Source organism: Limanda limanda, chromosome 14, assembly GCF_963576545.1.
Source record: "Limanda limanda chromosome 14, fLimLim1.1, whole genome shotgun sequence".
NCBI classification, from domain to species: Eukaryota; Metazoa; Chordata; class Actinopteri; order Pleuronectiformes; family Pleuronectidae; genus Limanda; species Limanda limanda.
In genome coordinates, this window is record NC_083649.1 from 18124318 (window position 1) to 18136925 (window position 12608).

The 12608-nt window shown below is 40.7% G+C and overlaps 1 protein-coding gene across 8 annotated transcripts in view; it reads right to left on the minus strand.

Annotated features, from left to right (window-relative positions):
• The window catches only part of msi2b (musashi RNA-binding protein 2b), a 244615-nt gene that overhangs the window by 106598 nt on the left and 125409 nt on the right, over window positions 1-12608 (minus strand). For all 8 annotated transcript variants that reach the window (XM_061086625.1, XM_061086621.1, XM_061086624.1 and 5 more), the window contains exon 7: window positions 208-256. In XM_061086625.1, coding sequence (XP_060942608.1) covers window positions 208-256 — 49 coding nt within the window. The remainder of the gene's footprint in view (window positions 1-207; window positions 257-12608) is intronic.

Sequence of the window (12608 nt, forward strand, 5' to 3'; positions counted from 1 at the left end):
TCTCACGCTCAAACATTCTAAACACCATACCAGCTTATTGATTACTTTGACACGCTCCTATTGTTGAACAGATGGCACACCTAATATCATGTGAAATGGAACTGTTCTGTGTTATCTCATGGGGAAAGGACGCAGAATGACTATTTTCTCACTTTTCAGAAAAAGACAAAAATGGAGAGACAGGAGAACACAAGCCGTGTTACTTACCTCTATGTCTGTTAGTAGTCTTATCGAACATAAGCATGGCGTCGTCAACCTGGAAGACACAAGAGGAGATGTGACATTAGCTCAGGTCCTTCATGTCCTTTTCTCCCCATTCAATCACATCTTATCACACTGTAATTATTCTTAGAATATAGATTCCCGCTGATTTACAAGTACACAAGTTTGTTCTTACACCAATACGTAATCATTCTCCAGCCACAGGATTATGGTCAGGTTATCATTCTCTGTAGTCTGTAATTTGAATGATACAGGGCTTTAAGCAATCTCATTGCATGGATTAAATGTGAGTGAAATGTGACAAAGAAGGGCAGGAAATTAATATCAATGACAAGCAAAGGGGGGGGGGAAAGGAGAATTGTGTGGACAGTCTGTTTATTGTGATGAACACTGATGTCCGGTCCTGGGGAAAGTGACAGATCGAAACAATCCCCTAAGCGAGCGTGAGAAAAAAGGGATCCTTCCTCATCTTGCGCATCGGCAGCAGCTTCTCCCATAATATCATCCCTCATCATGTCCGATAATGCCACACACAGACAGACAGCATTTCTTCTTCACCTATCCCTGAAAAACAGATCTCCCACACTCACTCTGCTCCCTATAACTTTGAAAAAATGCTCATTTAAACTGTGATTTTGTCTTGGGAGAATAATAAGAAAAAGGGGACAGAGGGATAGCAGCAGCAGCTGACAGAAACAAAGAGGGAACACTCTGCACCATTTTCTCCCTGGTTATGGTCTCTAGGTAAGTGTAACGGCGTGCCTAGGAGGCTCGATGCCGTGCGGGGGGAAAAGATGTGCACACAAGCATGCGCCTGTGTTTTTTCATAGGGAGGGTGACAAAGCTTCAGGAGGCGATAGGAAGAGACAAGAATAGGGGTCTCACTCAAGCTGAACTGTCTGATTGGATAAAGAGAAGTGCCTGGCAGCCAGGCAGACTAGTACTGGCACACTGTTCCTGCCACCCTCCTGCCACACATTTGGCACACAAGACGTTGGCACAGCTTGTAGGGCCCAGTTACTCATTGCATGGCTTGCAGGCCACATGCAGCACACTTTCTTTGCACTTCCCCAAAAATACTTGCCAAATAAAGCCAGCAACAGTCACCTGGAGTTGAGGTAACTTGCATACACGGTATATGGATTTGACTGGGATTTCCCTTCAATATACTGTCAACCTGTCCCGGTTGCACCCTGCCTCTCACCCACTATCATCAAAGATTGGCTACAGCTTCCCGTGAGACCCTCAAAGGTTGAGCTGTATATATAATGGATGGATGGATGGATTCCTACAGTGTTTGTGGTTCAGGAGGTTATTAGAAGTCAAATAATCTGCCAGAGTCCCCCTCCAGCGAGAAAATATAGGTTTAGGTGATCAAAACCAGGGAAAACACTGAATCAGGTGAAGCAGCTTAGCTTTAAACATATCCTTGTTTCTCCGATGCTCTATAGGGAAGAAACTGTTCGTCTGCCGGGGGGGCTCAGCTTGTTTCTCAAATAACTATGGATGCAGACATTTGTTGAGTTAGAGCATTCATCAACCTAAAGGTTAGCGTTTTAATGTTGCAAGTTTAAAATGAGAGGGTGACTTGACTTGAAGGGTAAGAAAACCAACGGTTTGAATGTGTGGGAAACTCTCACTTGTGCTCACAGAGAGTATTGTCACTCAGTACACAGACCTAAGCTCCTGAAGTGGGTGGGGAATCAGGGCCTACAGGTGGAAGGATGTTAATAATACCACCTTATTACAAAGAGTTTGCTCCGAATGTGTGTAAAAGTGAGTAGAGAGCGTCACATGTGAATGAGCAGTGAAAAATATGTTGTGTTTAACTAGTCGGGTTTGCTCCATCGATTGTCTTGAATAAACAATTAAACTAAAGCTTCCCTCACTCACGTCTTCTCAGAGTAAAGCAGGAGGTCTATGTGAGGTTTAAAAGCAATCTTTTGAAGACAAGACAGAAATTAACTGTCAAGTGCAAGAATACATTCATCACCTTGCAATTTACTAATATAGTTGTAAATTTTCCTAAATTCCTACATTTTGATGCAGCAGACAAGTTTGCTCTGTCACAGACTGCAATCTGATGCCTGCACGGTGGAAAAAACATATAAAAGTGGTGAACAAATAAACAGCTGCCAAGCAATACCACCTGCAGCAACAGTTTTATAAAAATACATTTATATTGTCCCGTAACCTAACCCCTATCTCATGCCCCGGAATCTAATGAAAATCGCATTAAAGTGGCAAGAAGTAGAATAACTGGAATTTGCCGTGCAGGGGGATGTGATTTCATTGCAGGAGGATGAAGAACACGGAGACACTTCTGGATGGAAGGTTCCTCCACTGTCACATTCAGTACCTAGCCGGATAATTATACTGTCCTGGAATTAAATGAAATAGAGAAAACTTTCTTTCAAATCTTTTTTTTTTTTTCACTGGCTGAGAACACAAGGAACAATTTATAACGTCTCCACATTTGACAGCTGAAAAAAGCTTCACTGGAGAGCAAAGATGGGACGTGTGTTTACCACTATGGTAAACATTTAGTTAGACAAGAATGGTCAACAGCTCGTGGTCATTTGCACGGGAGGCAGAAACGTATTGCATTTGACTTCTGTCATCTAATATCAATAATATTGATACAACAGTCTGCCGTGCACAAATCAGCACGAAGTGTAGATCGAATCAGCGGCAGAGATTTGTTCTTGTTTTCTTCAAGACTTGACAAAGTGGTGGCGCAACCTTCTAACACAAACTGTGATGGCAACAGTTATGATGTAAGTAACCATTTTGTTTATAGTTTAATATGAGATGTGGTGTTGAGTTAAAGCTCATTTAAATACAAAATAATACTCTCAATTACCTGCCAGAACATAACACTGTTAATGATTTATGTACTAATACGTAATGAGTTTGTTTTCTTAGGTAGCTAAACCAAAATCACTTCATTGAAACCTCTGCCAAGGAGGTTTTGTATCAACCACTGTGCTTGTGTCTTTTGTTTATTGGTCAGTTGGTTGACATGACCACGCATATGATGCTAGTGAACAGGAAAGTATATGTGAGTGCAAAACCATAATCGTGAGAGAGCATTTCCACATTGCGAATAGGGTTGGGTATCGTTTAAATTTGAACAATTCCTACTCCAATTCTGCTTATCGATTCCAGTTTTTACCGATAACCCATTTCGATTCCAAAATGTAAAAAAAAAAAAAGAGTTCAAATGTTTAAATAACAAAACAAAATGTATTGGACTGGACCGATCCACAGATTTGCTTCATGTTACATGGGTGGTAACAACAATGGTAACGCCTTGTGGTAAACAGGCAACATTACAAACGAAAACACACACAAATCATCTCTGAACCTTATCAGACATGCTCAATGTCTTTAACCCAACTGTGTATATTATTATTAATTGAGATAGATGCAATGTTTAAACTTTTTGCCTTAAAAATACTGGTGTTTCAATTAACCCAATAACACAGTCATATTTATGGATAATTAGTAGAAGAAAATGTTCTAACTATCACTGTAAACTAATGTTTCATCAATAATGGCCAACTTTAAGAGCTCTGATGAATATTAATCTCTCACATATTCCATAACAACACAGTGGAAGCATCAGTAGCAGTTGAACCATTTGTGGATAATAATGTTTTGAGTTGCTTGTGGTACGTCATTTTTTATAGGAAACCTACTGACACAATTCGTACAAGTCATGTTAGTCAGCCTTCCCTTGAATGCCAGCGAGAACGTTGTGTTGCCCCTAGCTCTACTGGAGGTGCTAGCGAGGTGCTACTACCGCTAGCTGGAGATGACACAATCTGGCTCAGGGACAGCAGGACATTAAATGCTGTACAGTATTTCAGATCGAAGCCGTGCTGCCTTTAGTATTTGGTGAGCTTCGATGTACAACCTGACGTTTGACTGTTTTTCGCGGGCTAATCTTAGCCACGTTATCCATGCATGCTAGGTCTTGCTGAACAAATGGACAGGCTGTTGCGCAGTGTGTGACGTATTCTTGTAGACGAGTCCTGGCAGATACATAAGGTGATCTTGCAGTTTAGAAACCGATAAGCAGAACCAAAATTCTATATTTTTTACGGGTACCCAGTACTTTGCATTTTTAATTTGGTTTTAATTTGACCTGTTCTCCCCTACGTGGTTGCAACCGCTTGAAACCCCCGACGGTTGCTTGCTTGTCAAGTAGAAATTTGACAATTTGGAGGTGGGGATAAAATTGCAACAACAGGATTGATTTTCCAGGGAATAATGTATGGATCGTGATGGAAAAAAAAAGATCACATATTTAGTGGACTGGAATCTATGTGTGTGTCCACTCTGGTTTGGTTCATTTAAAATTAAGGGAGCTGATGGGCCTTTGTGTAGGTATCCGCTCTACTGAGAGCCATTCTGGTTGTGATTGCTAAAAATAATATTACCTCTTTGTAAAATGAAGAGAGGTGTATTAATTGACGTGTATGACACAATGTAAATGTGTGAACTATTGTTTTGACATTAAGAGCGGACGTCCAACCCTGTCGATGAGACCCATACAACAAAGAACACAAATTCACAGTGAAGCACTGATGGGCACTTTAACAGAGGTGCACATCATGTGAGGGTCACACTTCAGCAGGTCATACAATACAGTATCGCCCCTCGTTCTCTCTCCCTCTCTGGCCCATTCTGTCTGTCTCTCTCTCTCTCTCTCTCTCCCTCATCCTCTCTCTCGCCCAGTCTGTCTCTCTCACTCTTTGCCTCTTGCGGAGTCTATAGAACCATCTCCCGTGCTTCAGGGCTTTTCAATGTAGTTATTCAAGCAGAACACAACTGTGTGCCTCCATCTGATAGAAGGTTAAGGACCTCTTCACCGCTCACAAAAAAGCCCACCACACAGAGGTGAGGCCAGGCTCACCTCAGGGAAGAAATCTTTCTCTGTCCTCCTCCTCCTCCTCTTTCACTCTTCCTTTTCTCCTGGCTTCGGTGAAAAGAAAGGTTCAAAGGATAATGGCTGTCTTATCACTATGTAAAAGGGGAATGGGAACTCCAGCGAAGTGCCCGGCCTTTTGTGACAATGAAGAAAAGAGCAAAAGTCTATTTCACCGTGGTGTATGCACTGGAACAGTCCACGGCCACTTAAAAAGCGAAGGAGGAAGACAGTTGGGGCCAGAGGGCCGGGCAGCTCTTTAACTAGACCTGCAGCAAATACATCTGAACCAAATAACCTGCTCTTAAAAAAGGCCTGGCGGGATATGCTGGGTATGTCAATTGTTGGCTTTCGAGCAATTTAACTCTTAATCACAATTCAGAAGCTAGTGATATGATACTGGTTTCCCTTTTGTGTTTTGATCCTATTCTGTAAATCACTTGATTCAGCAGGTATTAGTTAGAATAAAGAAAGATATCTATACACAGTAAAAGAAAAATAATGCTATACAGACAGTGGCAGTAGATGTATTAGTGGGATATCAATATAAACTTAACAGTATTGGGAGGCATTGAATGTTTTTGATTTGATGAATCATTTAGAGTCAAAGAGCTGAATAAGTAAGTTTGAGACATGTTGTATTATATTTATCTCAGCTATGGACGTTACACAAGATTATGCAAAAACTACAGAACCAATTTTATTGACAGTTGGTGGATGGACGGAGTGTCGTTCAAGAAACAACCTACCAACTTAATTCTGGATATTTTGTGGGTTTCTTTAAAATTGTGTGATTGGGCATTGGGCAATTTGTGACCTCAAGAAATAAAGATCCTGATGAAAAGAAATCAGGCACACATACAAATGGGTTTGGCTTGATTGAATTTAAGAGCACTGATGGGCCTTGGCGGAGGTATGGGCTCTACTGGGCGCCTTTCCAGTTCAGACTGTCTATGTTATTTCTTGGAAGATATTTACTTTTAAATTGTAAGGCTTTATTCATTCAGTCGACAGCGGTAGGGGGAGCAGAGCAGCTGTGACCTGGTGCTTCAGTGCCAACGAGTTTGGCTTCTGCAGATGTAAGAAGTTTAGATTGTGCACTTGACCTACTCTTCTTTTCTTGAGAAGAAAGACCAGCACTTGTCTGGTATGTTTTAAAAAAAAAAATATTTTTGTGAAAGTCAGGGTTTGTCATTAACTTTCCTGTACTGCAAAGATCACTCAGGATAATAGTCACAAGTGGCTGCGCTGCAGTGGAATAAAATATACAAAACTTGTTGAAAGATAATAAATTAATTGATTTAAGTGGTTTATGTACTGGCACACCCCAATGAATGGTTCATTGAGTACATAAGGTTGTTTTTTCATCCGTAACATAAATATGTTAGAAAGAAATGCAGTTGATTGGCAGATGGTGTCAGATAACTCAGCTGAACCATGTGACACTGCAATAATATTTGCACATTTTGCCTCCAATGTGGTTGTGCCTCAAGCTGAACAATACCTGAGTGAGAAGTTGATGTGAACCAACAGAAGGTGTGAGGCTTACAGGTAAAACAGAGCGACATGATGTTGGCCAACTTGAAAGCAACGTGTCAGAGGCGCTCTACATAACTCTGGTGTAACAACATGGAATAAAAAAGGGACCAATCCTGTTCCTGTCATATGCCATGAGACTTAACTCCACACCGGCAACATCTGCAACCCTCGTGTGTCTGTATAACCCCATATGTTTGAGCAACCTCGGAAAAAATGCATAATAATTCAAAAGAGACTGTTGTGTTGAATGATGAATTATGTATCAAAGGACACAGGCATCAATAAAGGCTAATGTGCTCTGTTTCTGGACAGAAAAACAGCAGAGGTGCCGGGTGACAGGGGGAGATTTAAGAGCTCTAGAAATGAATTATGACAGCGATTTAGATAGGTGTCAAATGCACATTTACATTCAGCCCACGGCTTAAGGCTATCAGAGCAGCTTTCCTGCAATTTGGGGGTGACACTGATATACATCATATCTGATGCCAAAGGGACAGAGACATGAACCACAGATAGCGTGACCTGGGACTGGTTGTGCCCATCCTCTTTTTGTTCGAGGCTTTGGGGCTTGTTTCTGACCCAACGTGGCTTTTGTATTTAGTGCACAGGGATTTTTGACTCGCCCTCATTGCCTTCATCCATTACATTTGCTATGAACACCACTTTTACCTAAGTGGAAAGAAAAACATTGTCGGGCGATTGTGGTGTCAGTTTTGGTATCAGAGATTACTGGGATTTGTGTTCACCCTGCCAGCACGCCGGTCGGTGCTATTTGCATGGCTTCATCAGATGATGTCAAGAAGAAGAGATTATTTTTGAAAAGCTTACAGACTGCTTTAGTCTATGTGTGGCTAATTCAAGTTTAAGAAATCCTGGGGTAAAATAAATGGTATTTTTTATTCCAACTATACACGATGTTGGCATAAAATATTCTAGACCAAATTACAATGATGCACAACGACCCGTGAAAAATTATGTCGGGATGTGAGATATTCATTTGGTGCACGGTTAAAAAAAAAACCTTTGTCAAACCAAAATTACAACATCACAATGAGCATAGCTACAGGATCACATTAACTTCCATCATGGTGCAGTGAGACGACCACACTCGTCATGATGAGACAATTCAATTCTGTTCAACTAAAAATCGAGGAGCAGGATTGCTCATACCGATTAACATCTCGTTCATTACTTTGTTTAGTCAAGAGACTCATTAGACTTCTCCTTTCAGAATATGACTTCAGGAAGTTATGTAAAGGAAATAATCAGAGCGGTGTGAATCGTCTGGGATTCAGCCAGCAGCTGGGTCCTGGGGACTGCTGCCAAATGTGTAGATGGACTGATGTACAGAACACAGCCGGCACGTATTTACCAAACTACTTGGGGAATCCCACATTGGAAAAATGTATTCAAACATTTACAAGTGCTATTTGGCCATAAATGTTAAAAAAGAAACATAATTGGGGGCAGAAACATGAGTGCTTCTCTCAGCTTGGAGTTTTGGCAGCGCATGAGAAACTGTCTTTTAGGATTAATGATCAAGTATTTGGAAATGGCAACAGCACGTAAGTCACATTTAAAGCCCTTGGAACTCCTAATGATCAGGTAACAGTCTCTTTATGTGCCATCTACCTGTATCTACAATAAATCAAATATGCGCAATATTTTTCACTATATGATTCTGAGATATCTTTATTTGTTAATTATATAATATACAGGTGATATGAGCCATTTCTATCCTGACAAAAAAACAAATGCATGTTGGGTAGAGAGAGTGTCCAGTGTTAAGCCCCCTTATGTCTCTGAGCAGGACACCGATTCTCTTGCCCCATAGCCTCGCTTTGGAAGTGGTAAAGAGGGCCTTAAAAAAAATCCCTACAGAGATCAATGAATTATCACATTATTATTATCATTACCATTATGACAGATGAGGGTCACGGTCAAGGAGAAAGCTCAGCTGGCACTGCCCCTTCATCAACACTCCCTTTGCAGTGCGGAGCATCTAATATTCTATTACAATGATGGCAATTAACAGAGAAATGATAGCGACCCAGTGACAATGGACAAATTTGTGACAACCCTTTCAATTGTTCTTTTGTAGAGGAAATCTATATCATTGTCTGGGAACGTTGAGCTGCAATGTGCTGCATCCACGCTTGAGCGCTTTTACAAGTGTTGGTTTAACAAGGAGCAGGGGGCAAAATTTTAGCTCCCTATAAGCTCTTGCAATTACACAAGGGGGCAAAAGGGACACTGTTCTTAAGCGTGAGCCTGGATGGATGAGCTGGTCTTTTTTTATTCACTTCCACAGCAGAGGCCAAGCCAGCTGTGTTTAATCTGGAACACAAGCTTTCTTTCCCAAAAGGAATATTCCTTATTATAATAGATGAGTGGCACCCCTCAGCAGAACTGATAAAAGTGCACGGCTAGAGTGCAAACACACACACCACACACACAAAAACCACACACACAGATGGAAAAAGGCAAAGTGATGTAGGGTGAAGAGGAGCTTATCTGCTGTCTTTTCCATCTACCCCGATTCTCTTTATTTGTCTTAGTCAATATCTGTTTTATAGTTTCTTCTAGTTATCCCAGACTCTTCATTTGGTTTATGACTATTATTTTTTCATTCATGTCAATTTGCATACTAATTAGAAAAAGCTATGTAAAGTTATCCATTATATTCTTGGAAAATAGAAAACAAGGGGAGACACAAAGACAACCCCGGCAGTACAACATTTAAATTAATAAGAGACATGTGTTAAATCCTGTATTGTACACACTATACAGACATGCTCATCATGAAAATATTATCAAAGTATGAACTTGTCAAAGATACAGGACTTAGCACATTTTTACAATGTCTTATCCCAACATGAGCACTTGTTATTTTCATTCTGGGGAGATATCATTATCATTATCACAGACTGTTTAGAATGCATGGCGGGGACATCTGGAGATGCAGAGACATCACTATCGCTTGTAAACTTTTCTGTGGAGCACTTGCCTTTTTTCTCTGCAGGGGGAGCCTTTATCTCCTCTGCTCATTTCTACCATGCTGCAATAAATAACTTGAGGAATTCTATGAAAAAAAAATGTTTAAACACCTGCAACACGTTGAAAATATAAATCATTTAGCAAACTTCACTGACTGATAAGTTGCTAACTAGTCAATACGTAAGTAATGTTAAGATGATTATGATGAACTTAATTCACAATCTCAAAGATGGATGACATGACAGCTCTCTCAAAATGAAGCCAAATCGACTGGATTGCCCCCTTGTGGCTGGCTGCCGTATAGGTCATAAAGCCTGCTTCATCCATGTTAGTGGATGGAACAGGCTTGATATGCAGCTGAGACCTGACCAGGCATGTGTATCTGCGGAACTCTGGCTCTAAATTACGTCAACACAAAAGATGTCAGCACCTCCAACCATGATATTTTAGCTTAATTTTGACACAACGGGAGCCAATGAAGACACCTTGTTCATCTTTTTAAACGGTGTATGATATAAAATCCAAAGAGCGATCATCAGCCAGCTGTAGTAAGGAGGAGCAATGCAAATTGCTGTATATTTGCAGATCTTAGCTTCTATGGCTCAGAAATAGCTCTCAACATTCGTCCATCACCACAGCTTGTGAATATTTTATTTTTCATATGTAGCTGGGTGAAGGTGAGGGGAACAAATCCAGTGCTGTGATTTGTCCTTACTTTACAGCATGCTGGATGTTTGGATTGGAAATATGCGTACTAGGCAGTGTGTTCTTTAGAGTGACACATTTAACCAGTGTACGTTAATATTAAATGTGTACACGTTGGCAGATATGCGCCATGAATGAAGCCCACTGTATGGCAACACAGGGAATAAGTTAAGAGGGTTCATGTTCACCATTCATCTATTTTTCATACCTAATTACCCAAAAAATGATAGCAACAGAAATATGTGATTCAAGTGTTTTTCGGCAGTCATCCGACAGAAATTATTGTGTATGTAATTATTAATGATATACACCATGGGCTGAATGTCAACACTTATTCCAGTAACTTTCCTTCATGTTGACATTAACAAAATGGCTTGAGAGGAACACTCGAGGAAGACAATTCCTCATATCTGTCAGGAATTACATATTTATGAGGTCCCCTGCTCAGCATCCAAGGAGGTCGCTATGGTGATACAAACTGATGTATATTCTAACGCTGAACTTTGTGTGTCAAAGAATGCCTCAGAGCATTGTTGAAATGGTTAGGACAGATCCTACCACGGCGCTCTGTGCAGCTTTCAGATCAGCAAATACACAATTAAAACGGCAGTCATGCTGAGGCCACTCTAATCAATGTAGTGTTACAAAGAAATCTAATGAAAGGATGATGGAGGGTTGCCTTCAGGACATTGCTGTATTGTTATGGCAGACCGTAACACTGTTGTGGCAAAACAATATTTTATTAGCACATCTATTGCTGGCCAAGCCGGCCTCAGAAATCTGATTTTCTTGTAAACAAACCATATTTCTGTTAAATACTATTTTACGTCGGCTCCAGTCGTTGCCAATTATGCATTATACAAATGTAATACTGTCAACCAGGGAGTCTTGTTTACCTTGGAGCGTTCTTACATTGAGGAAAGATGACAATTAAGGTGGATGCTGTCGTGTTCCATCCTTCAAATCAGCAATGCGTATTACCGTGTATATTGTATAATTTGAAAAGAAGCCTGGACCTTTGCATATAGCATGAAAATCCAGCTCCAGACAGCTTTGCAGCTCGACTTAGAGGTGATATATTGCTCATTTAAAACTGCCACTTTGACCCTTTTTACGCAAAACAGGAACACATCTGTAAGGTGCTTCCTTCCTTTATGAATGGGACTTCAGTATGTTGTTATGTCTGGCCTTGCGTTTGGCCTTACAGAGGCATGTCCACACAGTTGAGCTCAGTATGCTTGAGGAAGTAGGCCTTGGCCTCGTCCATCAATCTGCCTGTCTTCCTTTGCCAAGCTGCAGGGAACTACCCATTATGGAGTCATTTTATTAATAGGGCCCCTTTCCTCTCCGCCACACTCTTGCAGAATGCCTCCTCATTCTGTCAGAATGGAGTATGCCTGCAAGCTACCTCCATGAAACTGCAGCACCAGGGCCCTCCCTCATTCTCCCATGTGAAAGCGCAGGCTGGGAAATATTGTGCTTTCAAGCTAAAATAGTATTTGGAGAGGTGAGCAATCCCTAAGCCCTAGAGCAAACAGTTTAACATTGAGGACTTATTTAAAATGATGTCCTCCCTCCTGGAAAAGCCAATCAGATTTCTCTTCCAGTAGACACACACACACCCACACACAAACACACACACATTCAGTGCGAGGGAAGGCTGGGAAGAGGTTTGTTTTAATGGACGCATGGGTTGAACATGTGAAGAGGTTGCAGAGGATCAAAGCGATTACACTAGAATAGTTATTGTGGGGTCAGGTACAAGACTTATAATAGACAGATTGCCATTTTAAAATAGAATGTGTTTATTAACCTTGAATATTATATTTTTTTTAACAATGTGATTTTTAGGAATTATTCTGGTTTTGGAGATACTTTTACGGTTTTCATTGCTAAAGCAGTAAAACAGAAAAGGGTCTTTTCCCTGGACTGACACATTAAGGAGCTACCAACATTTAAACCTTTTTAATAACAGACCTGGATACTCATCCCCATCAATTTCAGGCATAAATCATCACCCCCATTAAAAATCAACTGTGTCCACATAGCATAAATTGTTAAGTTGATTATCCATATGTGTTCGCTACGGGAATTCAAAATCACTATTTATTAGTTTTACAGTTTTAAACTCTGGTCAAAATCAACAAACTGAAAATGAGATTTGTGGGGGAGTCAGTGTTACAGCTCAGTGGTTCACTGACAAACTGTCTTA